This window comes from Maniola jurtina, chromosome 22 (genome assembly GCF_905333055.1).
Source record: "Maniola jurtina chromosome 22, ilManJurt1.1, whole genome shotgun sequence".
NCBI classification, from domain to species: Eukaryota; Metazoa; Arthropoda; class Insecta; order Lepidoptera; family Nymphalidae; genus Maniola; species Maniola jurtina.
In genome coordinates, this window is record NC_060050.1 from 5002554 (window position 1) to 5024610 (window position 22057).

At 36.0% G+C, this 22057-nt stretch overlaps 3 protein-coding genes across 5 annotated transcripts in view; 2 read left to right on the top strand and 1 right to left on the bottom strand.

Annotated features, from left to right (window-relative positions):
- The window catches only part of LOC123876686 (neuronal PAS domain-containing protein 4B-like), a 176487-nt gene extending 165502 nt beyond the window's left edge, over positions 1-10985 (top strand). For both annotated transcript variants that reach the window (XM_045922981.1, XM_045922982.1), the window contains exons 10-12: positions 8241-8567; positions 8672-9282; positions 9682-10985. In XM_045922981.1, coding sequence (XP_045778937.1) covers positions 8241-8567; positions 8672-9282; positions 9682-9728 — 985 coding nt within the window. In that variant the 3' untranslated portion in view covers positions 9729-10985. The remainder of the gene's footprint in view (positions 1-8240; positions 8568-8671; positions 9283-9681) is intronic.
- Positions 10986-11350: 365 nt separating this feature from the next.
- LOC123876826 (mediator of RNA polymerase II transcription subunit 24) lies at positions 11351-14607 on the bottom strand. Its single transcript, XM_045923192.1, has 2 exons — positions 11449-14607; positions 11351-11372 (listed from the first exon to the last, which is right to left on the bottom strand). Exon 1 carries the CDS (start codon positions 14407-14409, stop codon positions 11482-11484), a length of 2928 nt encoding a protein of 975 aa, XP_045779148.1. The 5' UTR covers positions 14410-14607; the 3' UTR covers positions 11351-11372; positions 11449-11481.
- Positions 14608-14869: 262 nt separating this feature from the next.
- The window catches only part of LOC123876836 (tRNA (adenine(58)-N(1))-methyltransferase catalytic subunit TRMT61A), a 73872-nt gene continuing 66684 nt past the window's right edge, over positions 14870-22057 (top strand). For both annotated transcript variants that reach the window (XM_045923210.1, XM_045923209.1), the window contains exons 1-4: positions 14870-15142; positions 15700-15856; positions 16830-16972; positions 17618-17747. In XM_045923210.1, the coding sequence (XP_045779166.1) occupies positions 14948-15142; positions 15700-15856; positions 16830-16972; positions 17618-17747 (625 nt within the window). In that variant the 5' untranslated portion in view covers positions 14870-14947. The remainder of the gene's footprint in view (positions 15143-15699; positions 15857-16829; positions 16973-17617; positions 17748-22057) is intronic.

Consider the following 22057-nt stretch of genomic DNA (forward strand, 5'->3'; position numbering starts at 1 on the left):
TCGTAAAGCCTAAGTTATAAACTTATTGCTCAAGATTAGGCCGCGATTACACTTGCAAGTTTTACTTACGCAAGTAAATTTTTCAACATAAGTACTTAAGTTGTAAGAATGTAGATACAATAAACTACTTTTAAGAGTGTTTACATTAGACCTCGGCTAGTTTGGACCCTCATAGCTTCAGTTTTAAGTTTAGGTACGTAATTATTTATCACCACTATATCATCTTACAATCTAACAATTCTGACAATCAAACGAGTACAATAGTACCTACTTTGAATAAATGACTCGACTTGATGAATGACTTTCTGTTTGAGTTTGAGTAAAGTCGTAAGTTGATTACGTAAGCTACCTACTTACGTGAGTAAAACTTACAGATGTAAGCGTGGCCTAGCGACCACCAAGCAGATCTAGATTTCCTTGCACTGGTAAAGTAGAGAAACCATATTACAAACCTGTAGCTATAAGTACCTACTTATATGTTAAACTATAAAAATGTTTAAGTAAGTACTTAGGTAGTAGTAGGCAAGTACATTGTATTTTTTGTTGAGATAAGTTTTTCTCTTCATACCTATTTACATTTAAATTGATAACAGAATATAAACACTGAGCTTTTATATGTGGTATATGTTAGGAGCTGATTAAATTCCCTGGACTTAGTTTTTTAATAAAACCGATAAGCCCTTTTTGCAGAGTGGTTTTCTAAAAAGCTTAGCGCTTAGATGGAGGGGAAAAGGGAATGTTAGTCACGCTAACATTCTTTTAATATTTTATTCCCTTTAATTCCGTTAACTTTGTTTTTAAATCGAACTGAATACCGAACGAATTTGGGAAACGAAAGAAACTCTATTTTAACCAACTTCAAAAAAAGGAGGAGGTTCTCAATTCGTTGGAATTTTTTTTAATGAATTATATTTCATGGACTACCCTGTAAAACAATTCTTAGCCATCAAATTGGGAGGCAGTTGTTAACCCAGACATGAGTATTCCACTTCTAAAGTGATTGCAAGTTTAACCGCTTTCAGTTTATAGTTTACGTCACATTTTTAAGCTCGATACAATATAATCTGCTCGCAAGCTCGGTCGCATTGTTAGCAAGATTGCGTCATTTGTCACGTTTCATGTGTAGGTATATCTATGCTCTTACATAACGACTCTCATACTTTACTCTTTAAGTCTGAACGTCTATTTCTGAAACTAAAGGTACCTACCTAACTTTCTAAAAGGCTAAGGTCTGATTTGGTAGAAGACTTCAGTACTAAGTTAAAACACTTTCGCCTTTTAGTTTTATCTCTTTTTACCCTATAGCTGATTCAACAATTTCAACGTAGTTTCTTTCCTATGATTCCCAACTATTACCTGCTTGTCAAAGTCCCAAAATTGAAAAGTTTATCAAAATGATAAAGTTAGACCCTGTTCAGAAGAATTTAGTCAGGCACCTATTCGATTTTTGTAGTATCCATTGTAATCTAATTTCAAAGCGTTTGCAAAATCTGCAAGTGCGTCCCATGGATAGGCAAAGTTCCCAGTTCCCACTACTTAAAAGTATGCCTTATTCTCGAAGCTTAGTTTCTATTTATTGTATGTTCGTAAGTACGCAACTTATTTATGTCCGTATAACCTTTATAGAGGCAGTTTTATTACGGATAGCCGTACAAGTCGTAATGTCTTTATAAATCCATAAGAACTAAGAACATGTTATGGGTGCCTACCTATCTGAACCACAATAATATATAGACTAGACATTGATATTAAAAACCAAAGATATGGAGACCTTAGCGCTTAAATATACATCAAAGCCTCGTAGAAATGGATTCACAGTTCACACTAGGGCACGTTCACAAGTGAATATGGACGTAAGCGTCGCTCGTCTACTATTTTTTTTTTTACTTTTTTTTTGGAAATTTTGTCAATACTGACTATGTGAACTCTTAAAAATAACACGACACATACCAACATGAACTTATAACTATATGTAAAAGACCGAAAAAAACGTTAACAAAACAAAAGATCATGTTTAAGAACTCAAGACCAAAAACATTTTTTAGCAAATTTTTACAGATTTTTTAAATATTTGTTGTTGTAAACAATCCTGTTTACAACAACCTGGTGTTTTTTTGGTAGGTACCGTAGACAGATAAGGTTACAGGACTTAGAAGTAGAAGATGGGCAGATATATCTTAAGTTTCGTAGATCAATGGGAGCAGACAGCAAATTGTCAACATGTCGGCCGCCTACGTCATGTCGGGGAGATTTATGCGTTATGCCGATGCGAACGCACAAATTGGCAACGAATCCGGATTTTATTCCATTACCTGTGTTATGCATAACGAGCCTGGCTATCATTGCAGGGCTATTAAAAAAACCGGCCAAGTGCGAGTCAGACTCGCGCACCGAAGGTTCCGTATTCGAGTATTTTTTCGACATTTTGCACGATATACCAGACTAATGACTATTATGCATAAAAACAAGTAAGTCCTTTCATATGATACCCCACTTGGTATATTATTATCTTACTTTGAAAATTGAAACACATTTTAATTATTTTTTTTAGTCATTTAACCACAAATTCACAGTTTTCGGATTTTTTCTTTTACTTGTGCTATAAGACCTACCTACCAGTCGAATTTCATAATTCTAGGTCAACGAGAAATACCCTATAGTTTTTCTTGACTGACACGACAGACGGACAGATGGACCGACGACGGACAGATAGACAGACAGACAGACAACAAAGTGATCCTATAAGGGTTCCGTTTTTCCTTTTGAAGTATGGAACCATAAAAATACCGAATAAGTTCTTCACTGGTATTACTTAGCATTTCAAAACAGGGTACCAACTTATATACCTACCTACCTATCTACGTACTGATTGGGTTCTTAATACCAAGGTAAGAAAATGCAATATTTTCTGCATTCTTACCTACATTTTTAAATAGGTCTAGGACCTTAAGGTGGCCCTTACTTAATGAGCTAATCTGTTAATGATGTTATCCCTTAATGAAGTGATTTCCTAATGAGCTAATCTCTTAATGAGCTAATTACTTAACGCATCGGAAAGTGCAGTCTTGGAAATTCCCCCACTAGATGGACGGACGACATCAAACGAGTCACAGGGAGCCACTGGATTCAGGCAGCACAAGACCGTGGCACGGTAATGGTATGTATACAGTATTCCAACTTCATACAAACGGGCGAAATGCAAGCTATACCTACGCACCTCGATGTCGGCAGGCGCTCGACACGCAGACAGTCGCGACTGTGCCACAGTGACGAACGGGCGGTGTTTTGTTTTTCTAACAATTACCACGCGATTTTTTCGTTGTATGTGAAACCCGATCAAAGAAGCCACAATTTCAGCTCAGAATGTCGGTATTTCAGGTACCGGGACTACAATAAGATTAATTCGCAAACTTTTTTGATTGTACCCAGCGATTATTTTATGAAAAATATGCAAAAAATGGAGAAAATATTCCGAACTTCATTTAAAACCATGTATATAAATTGTAAAGTAACTGCAGGTATCTATAACCAAGGAAAAGATATTCCATTTTCTCCATCTTGTCCATGTCACCCAAAACAATTTTTGATTAAAAGCTTTATACTAGAATGGGGATTTTTTAAACTTTAAAATTTAATAATTCCTAACGTTCGTTTAATTTCCTACGTCTCAGTCGAGGCGCAAATATTTTTCGGTCTCAAATGTATAAGACCGATTTGTTATTCAATCATAAACATAGTTTTTAATTAAATCTACCAATCAAAAAACAACACGCATTTTGTTGAACATTTCCTATGCAATTCACAAAGTATTTTATTTGTTTATATAAAAAAGTATATTTACAATCACAAAACTAGATGGAAACACAAAGTAGGCAAATGTAATTAAACTGCTGGAGGCGGGCAGCCCTACCGCATGTTTACGTACCGCGCAGCTGTAGGTATTTATTTCAAAGAAACGGCCGAGTTAGAATACTGAATAGATAATATTACCGTGACCGTGGTGTGTAAAACTGTAGAAGTCCCTTGCTAAAATATCTAACACTATTCCGGTTATATCTACTAGGTAGAGTTAAGGGGCAAAGGTTGGCACTTGTTGTTGAGGCAAATGGACCCTAATTATACTACACGTATTACTACAAGCCTCAGTACATTTTCTAATATAGATATAGGTACAAGTTACGTACGTACCTACCTACTTAAGTGCTGAAAACTTTTACATTACACTACACAACCATCTATACTAATACTTAAATAAAATTGGAGTGTCTGTCTGTAATTTCGAAATAACTACCTCATGGTTATTTGAACGATACCAACACTGAATCACACGTTTTTAAAATTTTTGTCTGTCTGTCTGTCTGTCTGTCTGTCTGTCTGTCTGTCTGTCTGTTTGAAAAGGCTAATCTTTGGAACGGCTGAACCGATTTTGACGGGATTTTCACAGACAAGTAGAGGATTGACCAGGGCGTAAAATAGGCTACTTTTTTAACCGACTTTCGAAAAGGGAGTTGTGTTTTTCTACCTATGTACACCGAAATCTCCGAGATTTCTGAACCGATTTGCGTAATTTTTTTTTTAATCGATAGAGGAACTTTGTGACATTGTTTCATAAAAAAATTGGATTCCAACTCCTCAATCCTGATGCTGCAGGGGATCTGACCAATCCACGCGGGCGAAGCTGCGGGCATCAGCTAGTTTATAAATAAACTTTTACTATATAGTAAAAGTTTATTTATAGTATAAGTAGATAGCAAAATGGCTAAATGGCACATTAAGGGCATGAAAACTTGGTCATATTTTTTTTTTTAATTTTGTATTTATCAGATCAAAGTAGCATGGGTACGTGTCGTCATTATATACTAATTACCAAACACCCTGTATAAGTAGATAGAATAATGGTTAACAAATATAGATAATAGGTAGGTATCAGTGATATGTAGGTACCAAAATATTGAAAGAAAAATTGAAGCTCAGGTCTAGAAGCTTAAGATTTTGCGCGTTAGGTTATTTCTTTAACGCAGACCCCAACAAAGAAACGATTTTGAAGTTACCCACGATATCCCTAAAAAGCCTTAAACTACGCGGGCAAAGTTGCAGGTAAAACCTAGTTAATGATTAAAGTGTTGATAGTTTTTTTAGTAACTAAGTTGCAGTTCCACACGCCGCCGCGGTCTATTGATACCTGGATCTAGCGGCTTCCTGTGACTCGTTTGATGTCGTCTTTCCGCCTAGTTAGTAGACGTAGTGTAGGAATTAGGTAAGTATGTACATTACATATGTACATTGAGCTTTAGTGAAGTCACCTCTACAAAATTTCACGCAGTCCTCAGACTATATTAGTTCTACGATTAGAAGGATTTGATACTTGATACTATGTAGGTACTTACTAAGTAAGTACTTATTAAGATTCAAAATTCAAAAAAATCTAAATTGTTTATTTTCGGTAACTTAATTATGTTATTATAACAAACATCTGTAGGAGGTTGGAGCCTTCTTTTAGAGGTAGGAGAACTACCTCTGTGTCGGAAGACACCACTCTTCCATAACAATACAGTAATATCTTGTGTGTGTGTGTGTTAGATGTAGGGCACTTACCTACAATATTACTGTTTTTTTGTTTGCTTGTTGGTTTGTCCTTCAATCAGGCCGCAACGGGGCAACGGATCGATATGATTTTTTGCATGGCTATAGTTGAAGACCTGGGAAGTGACATAGGCTACGTCTTATTATCCCGGAAAATCAAAGACATCTGAGACCTGAATCCACGCCTGTAAATCGTGGGCATCAGGCTAGTAGAGCTTGTGTGAAGTCACTTCTACAAATGTTCCCACCAGCCCTCAGACTATATTATACGATTAGATTTAGAAGCCCTTGGTAGTTGGAAGGTCAAGTTCATTATGCGGAACGTGTGTAAGCGGCTGCTTATCCCCTTACCCTTTGATTCTCGGTTATCTTCGCGAATGCTAAGCGATTTGTCGTCGTCCAAAATACCTATATTTAAACTTTGATGTAGGTACAGTCGCGGACTGGAGCTTTAGATTTTTTTGATTCACTATAAGTAGGTAATAGGCGCACGCCTCACCACGATCACATCTGATGGGAAGTGATTAGGGTACATATGGCCTAAGTTGGGACGCATTTGCCTAGATTCGGTGCATATTCCGTCTTGCTTTAAAGACAGGTATCAAATTCAAATTCTAAATATTTTTGTTGAATTAAACTTTTACAAGCGCTTTTAAATTGTCAAATTAATCTACCACTGGTTCGGAATGCCGTTCCTACCGAGAAGAACCACCAAGAAACTCGGCGGTTGCTCTTTTCAAGTTTTCAATTTACAATAATATGCCATAAAGGATCAGGATCATAATTGTTGTTACCTCTCAATGTTTTTTTCACCGTTAAAAAACAATTATTTAAAACTTATTTGATATTTGTTTAAAACGCACATAACTCCGAAAAATTAGTGCTGCGTACCCGGTGTTCAGCCCCGACCCCTTGAATAAGACGTCGACGTCTTAACCAGGCGCTATGCTATTACTGCTTGTTATAACCAACATATGAGGTAGCTAAACAACTGGATAGACAAAAGAATTACACTAAAATCGGGCCATTCTTTACAGAACTATGCACACAAATAAAATGAAAAGTCTGAAATCAAATTAGTTAAGTACTTTTGTTTACAACTGTACGTCAAGTCCAGGACTTCAGTCCAAGTATGTGACATTTCCCTGAATCCACTATCTACAAAAGGTTACCTCAAAGCTTGAGTTAACTTAAAGGTTACATTGGGACTTACAAATTTAATACTTTAGCGATGGCGTCAATTACCAGTATTGTAACAATAAAACGTACATCTAGGTATAGGTATTGTTTACAATGGTTCTTTTTTAGTACCTAGGTATGACCTGTCTACATAACTGCATACGAATAAGAGGTTTGTTACATACAGTAAACAAAATCGACTACTACTAAGTCATTTGAATAAATATAGCTTGTTTTTAAGTACATAATTACCTTTCTTTGGTCCAGACTCCAGTTAAATGCATCTTCCAGGACCGCTAAATCAAGAGACACGGGGAGCTAATTGTGGCTCGTCTGATAAGTCAAGACTACCACCATAATAGATTCTAGTCCATGGCCGTAGCCTGAGGTTTTGTGGGTTCAACTCTTTGATTTTCCAGGATATAAAGAAGATAACCTGTTTTGCCCATTTCCTATCAGTAATGTAAGCTATCTCTGTACACTACCAAATGGTTAAGTTTTAACTGATGTTAGTATTTCAAACTAACCCGAAAACCACTTACCAGATTATACACATCCGTAAATTCCACCCTATTTGTATGTGTATAACAAGTATCAGTTAAATATCTGTTCAAACTTAACCGCTAAACGATTACCGCCTTATCTACAGTAATAATTTGAATCGAAACTTAATACGCTACATTTTCCTACATTGCCTTATCAATTGTGAAATAATTTTCACATACAAGGCACATGGGCCCGCGGCACTACTTAATATAAACATTAAACTTTAGTGGGCCCCATTCCCCGTTCCTACTAATGGGCAAAGCATGTAACTAAGTCGTAGGTACTGTGATATGCGATTCTTTTCTATAATAAAATGGGGTTTCAACAAATAATCATGTTTCATGCGTAGCGTTTCATTATTCCTATCCACATACCACATCTTATGCTAGTGTTTACCCAGAAGACCAATGAGCTGACTCATCTTTGAGCAAAGAATCAGCATATACAGTTAGCACATTCTTTGCAGTAACTATTACTTATAGACGAACATGAATTGTAATAACATGAGATCGAGGTGATAATGAGAAAAATAGAACGCAACAATTTGGAAGTCTCCCTGAAATGACCTGAATACTTACACAAATAAACAAGTGTAAATTAAAAATTTAAAACACCCCCGACAAGTGAAGGTTACAGTAACTGGAAAAGAGCGGATAACTTTCAAACGGCTGAACCGATTTTCTTGGATTAAAGCTAAGAACACTCTCGATCAAACCACCTTTCAAACAAAAAAAACTAAATTAAAATCGGTTCATTCGTTTAGGCGCTACGATGCCACAGACAGATACACAGATACACAGACACACAGATACACAGATACACACGTCAAACTTATAACACCCCTCTTTTTGGGTCGGGGGTTAAAAATTAAATGTTACTTACCAAGAAACTTCCTGTTACTTCAATAATTAAATCAAAGTTTTTGTCAACAGTGAACCAGAAGCAGCAGTGATGAAGGCAAATCCATGGCTCTACCATTACTACGCTGTGCAATCCAAACTGCATTACGGATTAGCGTATGAAGCAGCGACAAGAATGTATGGCCCACCTCCGCCCGATATTCAAGTGTATCCTCCAACGATGCAGTACACGACAGCGCCACCAGTCTGTCTAAATGGAAACCAGCCAGTGATGATGCCGAACACTGGTCTACAACCTCATATCCCACACGTTCCTCCACATCTAACACCAATACATTACGCTTATGAGAGACATGACAATTTACCTGTGGACTACTCAGTTTCATTACAGGAAAACAGGTAGGACGCATCAGCATTTGTTTTCTCTATTTGTGTATTAATGGTCATAAATTTTAATTGGATCGACTTAAAACTCCTAGTGTAACATTAGCTATTTGTTTCAGAGCATACCACAATCTACGGATTGACGAAAATAGGTCTCAACCTAGTGCCAAAAGGAAAGGAAAACAGTCTGAGGAAAAGACACCTTTAACTAATTTGTCACCACGTTTCTCATCTAATACCGGTGGAGACACTTTAGTAGCGGTTGCAGCGACATCGATAACCACGCGAAGGCCTGGCACTAAGAACATCAACATGACCGAAACGGAGATGATGGATCAGTGGAATCCCAGTCCGACTTGGTCAGAATCCGCTTTGCAAAAAGTCCCAGACGTCTGTCAACAGGACTTAAGCCCTTACGTGACAACGACTCCACCAACCCCTTCTGGCACCCCGTCAGCTTACTCGCAAAACTATAGCCAGACATTTGTGTTCGACTGGTCACCAGAACAATATGTTCCTCATACTAACAATAGATGTAGTACAATAACAACAGAAAGTTCCTATCAGCAAACTTGGAATAGAAATCAAAGAACTACGTTCGCCAGTAATGGTGAAACTATGGTCGATGAAAATTGTAATCCTAATAGAATAAGTTTACCAATGAGGGTCAGTCGAACGCCACCAGAGCAAAATGTTACTCGCGAAGGAGAAACCCTTAGAAGGCAAATGGGTAAGTTAACAAGACACGCAAATCACCAGCTGTCAACCAGATTTTATGTTGATCGAAAAACAATTTTTCTTAGTTTTTTAACTTCACCCAGATCCAACATCATGGTATCTCTACGTTTTGTGAAGTTGATTGTAGAGATTATGGCACTAATATCTACTCTAATTTTTTTGGCGGCCATTTTTAAATTGTTATTATTTGTTGTTACAGCGGCAATAGACACATTCTGTGAAAATTTCGATTCTCTACCTATTATGGTTCACGAGATACAGCCTACTGACAGACAGACAGACGGACGGACGGACAGTGGAGGCATAGTAATAGGGTCCCATTGGCATGCTTCGGAACCAACAATTATGCAGAAGAATTGAACTCTTTGACGACCTTACCTTTCTTTTTCAGATCACCCTCATCCAGATTCGCCGGGTGCCAAAAAGCCTGCGTTATAACTCTAGTTAAATTAAATTAATCAAATATACTGTTAATATATTAGTGTATCATTATTGTTACCCTATACTCGTAGATAATAAAATATGCCCACAATGCACACCATACGGTTACTCATCAAGAGACCAGCCGTGCGGTTGATCGCGAGCCAATACCAACCTACGCGTCGGCAGGTGCAATAGTACTATCATACATACTGATTACTGTCGTCATTTTTCTAATCAGCGCCTATCTTCAATAATTAGTTTTTGAGTTATCCCCAAAAAATATGGGAGTTTTCAAAAACTGATCTTTCTAATGAAGACCACAACTACGTACGACCAAGTTTTTCAGTTTCCAGTTTATAGTTACGTAGCAAACTTTTTAGAAACATCAGTTTTTTTTAATTCCCATGTTTTTTGGCAACACTACTTTTTGTAGTTAAAAATAGGACGGCATTGCCTTTCCACCAAGCTTTCCAACTGCATGCTGCGGTCGACCGGACGGCTGGCTGTACCACGGACGGGTACCGCCTAGTTTGTATGTATAATAAAGGCCTGAACAGACATCAAGTGCGCGTCGCGCGTTTTCACGAACGTGCCATGGGTCTGTCTCAGCCTTTAGTGGTAAATGTTCTGGAACTCTCCTGTGATCTATGTGTTTTTAAGAATTTGTAAAATAATTTAGACTTGTACAAATACCTACCATCACATCAAATGTGATCATTAATATAGTTAGGAAATTGTATATTTCGTGTAAATAAGTAATTTAAGGAAACTTTTTAAATTAGGTATTTAAGTATCTAACTTTAGTTGACAGGTGAGGATGGCAGTATTTTGTGAATATTTTACAGCTTTGTGTTCTATAGAAGGTGCGCACACACGAGTTATTGTCTGTTATAAGTTTTGTTAATAAAAGATGCTTGTGTGTACGCGCCCTTATTATTGTTTGTATATTGAAAAGAAAAAGTCTAACTATTACAGGGTGACTATGCAATTGTTAAAATAATAAAAAAAATGTTAGTTTTAGAAATTAGGTGTAGAGTAAAAAATGAGATGTAATTACTTAATGGAGTAAGATTAAAAAATGAAATCATATCTTTTGTACTATAATGGTCACTATTCTGTAAAGTTGCAAATTCAAGTTAGGTATATTTTAGATTTTTTTCATTGAAATTTTTAACTATTTAAGTATTTCAAAGTACCTACTTAAAAAAATTATTTTACTAAGTTCGTATTTGGTTTATATCTGTGTATAGTTCGCGACAGGTCAAGATGGCAATCGAGGTATGAGGCGGGATTCCGTCACACTCGCAGGTCACCCGCACTATCCCACACCGCGTTAGCGCGGGGGCTGTGCGGGTGTGCGGGGCATCTGTCGCGAACTATACACAGATATAAACCAAATACGAACTTAGTAAAATATTTTTTTTTTTAAGTAGGTACATACATTTCATCAAATCCATCCGTCCACCATTAGATTTTAACATTTAAAATAAGATTATTTAAATTGTTGAATATTTTTACCTGACTTTAAAAAGCTGGGTAATATTGTAAATTATAATTTAGTTAATGTCTGATTGCCAGCAAGTATTTTATTAAGAAAAAATCAGCAATAAAACAGATAATAATCAAACAGCCTTTCATTTCCTTTAAAATATGTATTAATTCAAATTATAACAAGTATATTATAATCATAGTAAAAATTATACTAAATTATAATAATTTAAATTTTATTTTAAACTAAAATCATAATTACTTCTAACATTACACTTATTTACTCAGGCCTAAGCCGCATATTTCTTAACAAACAAAGATCTCTAGCAGTATCTTTCCTACCATACGGAGTAGATAAATCATACAGTCTTAATATAAGTCCAATATTAAAATTATCAGGAAGTGCCTTAATTAACGTGGATACAATTTCGCTGGGCATCTTCTGTAATATCACTTGTGCTCTCTCTTGGCCACACTGGACAGCATACAGAAGAAATTCAAATATAAATTGGGTCTGCGGTGTAACTTCACCATTCTTTCCTGCTAATTGTAAAAATGATTTGTACAGCATCTCTAAAGATGACTGGAGAGGTTCCTTTATTATCATACTAGAACTCAGTCCTTGAGAATAATACATAGTTGTATCAGATGAATTATCATTCAGTCTCCTTAATTTACTTGAAGCACTCATTTCTATATCTTCCGAATCATCATGCCGACGTTTTCTAGATGGATGAACTCTATTTGACATACTGTTTTCAAGAGCTGCATATATGCAATATACAGAGAGTTTTGCCAGAATAGCTGATTGTGGTTCCACTAAGTCCTCACATAACTTAGCATTATAAAGATACTGTGGAAGGACATGAAGCAAAAGAGCTTCAGTACACTTTTCTATATCAAAGTAGAACATTGCCAAGACAATATCTACAGATCTATCTAAATCATCCTGATAGCGGAATTTGAGGGTTTCTTTAACTAAATTAGTCACAAACCACACTGGGCCTGCTGTATTGAGAAGGCTCTCAACTATGACTGTAGCATCAATGTGTAAGTATCCTCTAGTTTTAATATCCTCCCACACATTTTGCAACTGTTCTAGTATCGGTTGCCTGGATATGATACTGTGAGAAAAAGGCATAATCTTAGATTTAGTTATTGATGGAGGCTGAATATCAAACTGCATCTTTCGAATTATCTGGCTCATTAAAACGGCTCTCTCCTTGAAATTATCAATTTGTGCCATTTCAACATCTGTTGGTGGTGTCAAAAACTGCTGAACCATATTCAATGGCTTTAAAAAGGCATCTTGATGTACTACGTTGATGTAGGAACAGAGCCAGACTGAGGCACACACTGCCAATGATGCCATCTTTTGCCTCAAAGAGTCCAACATGCGTTTAACATCAGCAGCAGAAATTGAGCCTTGTTCCCAAGCAAATAAGATTTCTTTCACAACACCACTAACATTCACACACAGATCATGTGGTTTTAAATTAGTATTCTTGAAATCAAAGTCAGGAGCACTAAGATGGTGAATAAAAATATCTACTAATTGCATGTCACATTTTTGCAAAATTTGGTCTGGTGATTTGTGGACACCTTTTTGTGCCATACACTCTCTTACCCACTGCTCAAAAAAGGAGTCCCCATTTTCATCCAGCACTGCATCCGCTCCATAATCTTGTACAATAGAGCAAAGTATCAAAAATGAAATGTCAAATATGTAAACTTTAGACTGAGATGCACCCTTCTCACTGGCAGCTATTAGAGCAAACTCATTAAACTTTATCAATCTTGATACAAACAGTTTTAACTTTCCTTCAACTGTGGCTACAGCTAAAATTGTATCTAATGTGGTACCACCAACAATTTGACAAAGCATTGCATATAGGGATTCCTGGGTTTTATGAGAATCTCCTCCCATTGTTTTGAGAATTCCTGCCAAGGTAGGTTCTGCCCGGGTTATGAATGATGGTACAGACCCTTGCAAACCTGTTGGTTCTAACTTTTGTAGTTTAATATCCTTACTCTCTCTTTTCTGCTTGAAATAAGAAAAGTGGGTTTCTGATACAACATTCAACTTAACCAGAGGTTCTAAAAGAGATACAATACTGTTACATGAGTTCTTTGCATCAACTATATCAAGCAAAGGAGTTGATTGTAAAAGTTTTTCAAATGCTTCAACAACTTCCACTGAGTACTCTCCATCTTTATTCATTGTACCACACATGTTGTGAATGTAATTTATAAGCTGTGGTAATTTGAGAAATGTAAACGCAGCCCATAATGCTTGCTTGGATGCATCCTTACTCGCATCATTTAGAGATATGAAACAAGCTCGAATTACTTCACTATAAAGTCTGGATAGTGAGTAACTCTTAATCCTTTGTATCATTATCAATTGGCTTGACAGTTGGTGCAACTCAGCACTAGGGTTGGCCAAAACAGTCACAGCTATCAAAGCTTGTAAACAATGAGTAACTGTCTCGGGCTTATTATTTAACGGAGCTACTTTATCAATATCCATATTGCAGATCTTTTGCAATGTATCATGAATAGTCACCGGAGCTTTAAACTGTGTGTTCATCATCATAAATGCTGTGATCTCTTGACATTTCTTTGTGACCTCACTATACTCATCTTGGTCATGTTGCTTAGCTAAATAAAACATAGCAAGTAGAAAATCTGAATGAACTATAGAGTTAAGAAGTGATGTAGACTTTTCCAAAAGTTCCTGACTCTGTATTGGATTTGAGGATGGATATTTGCTTAGCGAATAATGGTATACCTGGAGCAGCCACAGAATTATAGATGAGACTGCAAAAGTGAGTATTTCTTCTTCCATCTTGCTGCGGCATGTTATGCTATCGAGAAAACCTTCTAGAAACTCCAGTAGACTTAAAATACAGTGTGGTTTATGAAAAGCGTCGAATTTTGCTATTCTCTGCAACACAGCTGCATAGGAGACCAAATGGGAAGCCAAAGAGTGCTTTAAATATGAAATGACTAGCTGGTTAGCTCCACAACCTACCATGGCTTGTTGGAGTATACAATCGGCTAGGTTATATAAATCTCCACTTACGCCTCTGGGTAGAATGGTCTTGATGTTGATGCCCCACTGTATATCGGTCCATCTTTCACGCCACGCTTTCAATATAAGAGCCTTCAGAGAGCTAGTTTTACTTGTAATTTTGGATGCATCCATATCACTTGATTTCAGACGAAAGTTCACCGAACGAATGTATATTTATTTCATAATAAAGTATATCCGATTGTACAAAATCCACTAAGAGTCTATAAAGGCAATTTAGGGAGAAAATTAGTTAAAAATTCACAGGAATCTCATGTTAAAAATAATACAATATACATTTTGAAGCAAAACATGTCATTTTATGTAAAACTGTCATTGACATTTCATAACGTCAAACCATGCCAAACAAAATTGAACCACAGATGTCTGAATATTTTATAGTTTACTAAATTCAGCTTCAAATTAGAAATTTAACATGCTAAATATTTTACAAATGAATTGATGTAACCTGCGCTAACAAATTTCTAAGAAAAGCCACAAACTTTTGATTGAAATATATTTTAATATATATTGCAATATGAACAACAAAACGTAACTTCACTGCAGTTGGTCGATGTCAAAATGACAATTGTCATTTATGAACGTCAAAACCACATGTAAATATTTACAATTTACAAATTGTTGATCGCTTCTAAAAAAATTACTAATTAAAATGAGTTTTAGAAATTATAAAGAAAAGATTGATGAAGGTGATACAGTAATTCTTTATCTAAGCAACAATCTCCATGCTATAGAAGTCAGACCGGAAATTAAAAACAAAAAAGGTGAAATGGTAGAAAATGTTTACCAAACTACTTTTGGTGCACTTAAGGTTAGAAATCTTATAGGATCAGACTATGGCAGCAGAGTAAGTTCATTATTTCTTATGTCTCTATTAAGCACTACAAATAAATATAGCCTATAAATGTCTTACTGGATTATTTCAAACCCGGCAAGAGCTTTGCTGCAGGTTTGCAAAACTTCATGTTTTTCAAAGTATCTTTTGAGAAACAAGTTGCCTTCAAAGTATTTTCCTTTGCTGAAGATGTGCTATAGCCATTGATGATGATTCTAAAAACGAAGAATTTTTAATTAAAACTTAAAACTATTCAATTTTGCAGGAACTTTTGCAAATAAATTTAGGTACTTACTGAAATAATTGAAACTTTCTTTATTTCCTTTAATTCTTGTTACATACTTGCTATATTTTTTAAATATTATCATTATTATTAGGGAGCAAGGAGTATTTATTCATCTAAGGGAGCAAGCTGACCTGCCTGTTTAAAATCACTAAGCTTTTACCATTAGATAGTACAGGGTATGTCAGAGTATGTGCATATTATGTTCTTGTATTCAATGGTGCCCATCTCTAATCAAGGTAGATCAGCAAGGAATATTTTGTTCTTATTGTACAAAATTATACAGGTTGAGCTATCTAAAGGCTGGGGTCATGTACTGCAACCAACACCAGAGCTCTGGTCGCTGACTTTACCTCATCGGACACAAATCATTTACACTCCGGACATTAGTATGATACTTCTGCAGCTTGACTTGGTTCCTGGATGCATTGTTGTAGAAGCTGGTAAATATTCATTCAAAATTGTAAATAACCATAGTTATTAATTTCATATATTTTGCTCTGAAAAATAAATGAAAGTAAGTACTTAAGTAAAAATAATATTATAAAGGAGAAAGTTTGTATGTGTGTGTATGTTTGTTACTCCTTTACACAAAAACAACTGGACGGATTGGGCTGAAATTTAGAATGGAGATAGATTATACCCTGGATAAGCACATAGGCTACTTTTTATCCCAGAAAATCAAAGAGTTCCCACAGGTATTTTAAAAAACCTACATCCACGCGAACGAAGTCGCGGGGTATCAGCTAATATATTATAAGGACATAATTATTATTCTTTGTAAGAAAAAGTACTGATAAGGAATGGTAGTATTTACTTTTGCAGTTATAAAAAATTGCAATTTTGTTAAGTAAGTTGAAAATTGAGATTGATTAATTAACTACATAGGTACCTACTCAAGAAATGTTAACATTTTATTAAGAATAAATCAGAACTTATAGGTTATTTTAAAAATTGATTGGAATTGACGAAAATAAAACTATTAATTTGTCTGATGAAGGTAGTTTAATAAAATTGATATTTGGCTCATTCGATGTCATACAGAATGTTGCTGAGAAGCAAACAAGAGTAAACTTGCAACTTGCATAAATACGATTATTGCATATTTTCGGTGTTTGGATCGTGAGCTCGATAATTAGATGTTGTGTTAGCAATCACGCTCTAATTAAACTTTTTATTTTGCCACTAGTTTAGTTTTTAGATTAAAACTCTCGGATAACATTTACGCGTTGAACCTGTGCTCTTGGCGTAGGTTTTGGGAGGACATTCCAATAATTCGATAAGAATATTTAAGTAATACCTGCTTTTCTCAGTGATGCTTATATTATCATAGACTTGATAATGTCTCTTTTGTAATTTATCATATGTATAATTATTATTTATAATAATTTATTATTGTGTAATTGTGTATGACAGGTACAGGCAGCGGGTCGCTAACGCATGCTCTCATTCGCCGCGTACGACCACACGGGCATGTCCATACATTCGATTTTCATGACCATAGAGCAAAAGTTGCGCAAGAAGAATTTGAGGAGCATGGACTTGCAGAATTTGTCACGGTAATAAACTAGAAGATAACCTTAATGGTTACAAAAAATCCAGTGGAGTTTTGTGAAAAATTTTAGGTTGAGATCTATATGTAGAGCACACTTTGACTTTGCTTAGACTTAAGACACTGTTAAAACGAGACAGCGCTATACTGCTGGCATGAAACCATCTCGTTTTAACTGAAACTTAAGTCTGAGTAAAGTCAAAGTGCGCTATATCTCAGCCTGAGTATCACACGAGTGTATTCCAAATAGCTAGAATCCAGAGCTGTGAGATAATCCGAACTGTACTTTATTGGAGAAAAAGTATTTTTAGGCATTATTTTTCACTAGCTGATGCCCGTGACTTCGTCCGCATGGATTTAGGTTTTTCAAAATACTGTATAGGAACTCTTTGATTTTTCGGGATTAAAAGTGGCTTATGTGTTAATCCAGGGTATAATCTATCTCCATTCTGAATTGCAGCTAAACCCGTTCAGTGGTTTTTGTGTGAAAAAGTAATAAACATATACACATACATACACACATTTCACCTTTATAATATTAGTGTGATTACTTTGCTAACAAAACAGTGCATTAATGTAATTTTTTTATTATACACATTATCCTTTACAATTTTGCCTTTAGATATCGCAATTTTTTTTCTTTTATGAATAGGCTCGCCACAGAGACGTTCTCGAAGATGGCTTTGGAGACGAGCTTAACGGGAAAGCAGACGCAGTATTCTTAGACTTGCCCAAACCTTGGGCTGGCATACCTCATGCTGTAACTGCTATTAAAGATGATGGTAAGCAGTTTTAATTCTCATAATCTGTAATAGCACAGTTTAGCAATCATACAGTTTGCAAGGCTCTTGACTGCGACCACCATACCATCAACTCTTTTTTCTTAGTTCTTTCCTTGGTTACTGTATTTCAAAGATTTTTGAGTGGTATTGCTCATTCATCACTCCGGACATTTTAACTCACTTCAGACTGACGGCCGCGCCGCTCAATTTTCAAAAACTTTCTGAAGGATGTTGGACATCAGTTGAGCCACATCTACTGCTCGTATAATACATGGATGTTGACATGGTCTAATGTAAATTACGCCTTAAGGTGCGTTTCCACTGAAGCTGAGCGGAGTGGAGACTTCTTCAATCGACCTGTCCGGCTATTGTAATATGAAGTGATAAATCATTACATCATCTCTCAATAATCTGATTGGTCGAAAAAATCTCTCAGCTTCACTGGAAACGCACCCTTACGCGAAGTTTGTAGGTACTAATAATAATAATTTCCAGAACTGGCGCTGTTTTCTAAGATACAGTGAAATTAAAAGATACTATTAAGTAGGCATATTATTTATTATTATAAGTACCTACATTTTAAAACTAAACGCATACATAATGCATTATTGTCGTTTTCGCATAACAACCGTAAAACAATCTATTAATCAAATGAGTTCTCAAGAATCTGATAAATTATGTCGATTACCGGCTGATTTATTCGCTTCTTATTGATATGCTAATCGTATCAAACAAATCCGCTTATAAGTAAACTCTTAGATATTCGTTTAAAACAAAGTAGGACTGGTTAATTACTCGTTTAACCTATAATTAAAACTATTAGACAAAACTGGCACATTGGATTTTCTACATTAACTATTATTACCATAAACCTGTATTTCTTTATACATTCCACGCAATTATTTGAATTTGTCTTAAGGCTTGGTCAAACAAAGCGCGACGTAAGTTATTAACAGCATGGCAGAACGGCGCCTTGAAGGTCACGAGAACCGTGATAGCCTAGTAGTTTAGATATCCGTCTCCTATTCGGGAAGTCGGAAGTCAAGGATTCGATTCCGGGCACGTACGTCTAACTTTTTGGAGTTATGTACGTTTTAAGCGAATAAATGTCACTTGCTTTAACGGTGAAAGAAAACATAGTGAAGAAACCTACATACCTGAGAGTTCTCAATAATGTTCTCAAAGGTGTGTGAAGTCATCCAATCCACCCTTGCTCAGTAGTGAGCCAGCTATGAGTTGATAATGATGATGATTAGTTCACTTTGCTCGTATGTTGTCATTCCGTCGAAATTGCGAAAGAAACTAATTTTTCCGGTAGGTATATCCAATTATCCGATTGAGTTGAGAGACAGACACATGTGATTTAAAAAAAAATTGAAATAGAAAGATATACTCTGAATGACAATAGATGATTATAGTTCCATTGAGTCTCTGATGATGAAGGTAGGAGATTTTTGATGATTTTCTCTGATTTTCCTCAAAGCCACTTGAGGAAAACTCTAGTGCCTTGTTAAACTCTATCCTTATGAGATAGAGATATAGACAGAGAGGGATATATAAGAGCTTACGTGGTAGAAAGAAAGGTGTTTATTAAGATCGCAGCGCTGTGCGAGCTGAATTGCACCTTATTGCGTCGCAACAAGAGTTACTATTCATATAAACGTCTTTGCTGGACTTCAGTATCTACCTGAAAGGAGTGGAAGGTACTATTAAGTATTCTGTGCCACTCCGTGAGTTAGTTTCTATGTTACACTCCACTATATTACAATACATGAAACAAATAACATTTGTAAACCACACTAAACATACCATCTAGATAAAGATAAACTATCGCAGCAGGAAACTACAGATCCTTATAAATCGACAGAATCGATTGCAATCTGATTACCCAGTGTCGATTATTCCGATCCGCTTGTAAGTTATTCGATTCTATTCATTAAACATGCTAGTGCCAAACTAGATAACGAATTTAAAATCGATTCATCCAGTTGCGGGGCGTTTAACCTATGTCACGATAGGGCTGCCAACATACAATATTTATTTATAAAAGAGAACCGGTCATTTTTCTAAGCATTAGCTTAACCGTTTTCCATCAAGTGCGACCTGATAATATTATGCTTATAGTGAACCGTAAGCCTATCAAAATCAAAGCCATTTATTTAAAACTAGCTATTCCCACGACTTCAACCGCGTGGATTTAGGTTTTTAAAAATCCCTTAGAAACTTTTTGATTTTCCTATTTCATTCTCCGAGTCTTGAAATAGGCATATCCATGCAAAAAAATACCTCGATCTGCTCTGATTGATGCGTGATTGAAGAACAATTTCGCGAAGAAAAAAAAAACAACAAACAAAAAACAAAAAACACACAGGATTGATGAATTTTGCCCAATTTCCGGTAGGGATTTAAATTATTATTATCACAGTACTTTAGCTTAGAAAAATGTGTCGAACGGCGAACCTAGCTACCGACCAGATTTGTCGAATCGCCAGCCCTACGTAACACTGCCTAATTGGTAGATCCTTATAAAATCCCGATACGTATCTCGTGGCTACGCCGCGGTCACAAACCAATGACACATTTAGTTATTTCTCCATGGAGGCTGCTAGTTGCCCTATTGTTGGGTGACAGCGACTTTTTACCAAATGATCTAATATACTATTGTAGTTGAACGTTTTTCTTTTTAGAGTGCCGTACCTCAAAAGGAAAAATGGAACTCTTATAGGATCACTTTGCTGTCTGTCCGTCCGCCCGTCCGTCCGTCCGTCCGTCCGTCGTGTCTGTCAAGAAAACCAAAGACAACAAAGTGATCCTACCAAGGGTTCCGTTTTTTCTTTTGAGGTACGGAACCCTAATAATCCGAAAACCGTGAATTTGTCGAATTCTAGGTCAACGGGAAGAACCCTATAGGTTTCTTGACAGACAGACAGATGACGAGGTGATCCTATAAGGGTTTCTTTTTGCCTTTTGAGGTGCGGAACCCTAAAACTATTATTGTATTATGCTTTAATTCTTAAAAACAAACAATCGTCCGGTATCGGCGCACTTTTCAATAAAACCATCCATGGATATAGAGTTCGAATTTAAAACGGCCTATTTACTCCCATTACAACCATATATTTATGGGTAAGGGCCATACAATGTCGTTATACTATTTCCAATATGGTTAATAGTTTTATTGGTTTGCAATTTACGCATCAGGTACCAACTTCGGATGCGTACGCGCAGTAAACAAACATACGGTTTTTTAAATTGTTTAACTAAAATTTAAAAGAAACGGGTTTCTTTCTTCTTAAACCTTATTTATTTTTAAGATTGTAATCTGTTTCAATCTGTTTGTCTGTCACAAATACCTAGTGGTAATATCAAGGGATGGAAAAAAGTGTTACTTTAATAGAGTTCACATATTATGTAACTTGGAACCTGGACTAATATCTAGTTCTTATGGGTAAACTATGGTTTTGTTCTCCAGTGGGTTAAATCAATTACTACAACTATATTATAGTATCTAATAGATTGCTTTATTGAACTTACCTTGGAAAAAGCCGGTTGATTGTGAATCGGACTCGTGCACTAAGGGTTCCGTAAACAGAAATCAAAACCAGAAAGTCTTTTTCCTAATTCTGTGGTTCCGTACCAATTCGTACAAGAATTCTCAAACCAGTAGGTACAATAAAAATTATTATCGCTCTAAAAACACTGCAAGTTAATGACGCACAGCGCCATCTTAATGTGATTTAGTAAACTAATTTATTTGATCGTGAACTCTAATTAGATAATTTTGTTTGTGATGTAGCCACAAATTCACGCCTTTCGGAGGTTTTCTTTGATTTTAGGTCAACGGGTCCCTATAGGTTTTGATTCCCCCGAATTGACAGACACGACGGAATGGCAACGAAACGAAGTGATCCTGTAAGGGTTCCTTTTTACATTTTGAGGTACGGATCCCTAACAACAATAAAATAAAAATAAAATAAACATACTCTTTAAAAAGGCTATTCCTAAATAAAATATAAGTATTCCTATTGCCCCAGTGTTTTTTTTTCTTACAATGTGAGCAATCCAAGTTTATCGTTGACTTTTAAAATAAAATAATCGTTTCTGTTTGTCGTTTATTCGTTGGCGTGCGTAAACTAAGTTCAATGTATTGGGATCGAGAGAAATACATGGACTCAATTACGGATGCGCTAACGCACCGCGCTCACAAGTTACTACGGTGGGGTGACCACAAATCTATACTTCTATTCTATATTATAAATGCGAAAGTGTGTCTGTCTGTCTCTCTGTCTGTCTGTTAGCTTTTTACTGCC

Excerpts from the sequence above, each read along its gene's own strand:
- LOC123876826 (XM_045923192.1), bottom strand. The coding sequence starts at position 14,409 with ATGGATGCATCCAAAATTACAAGTAAAACTAGCTCTCTGAAGGCTCTT.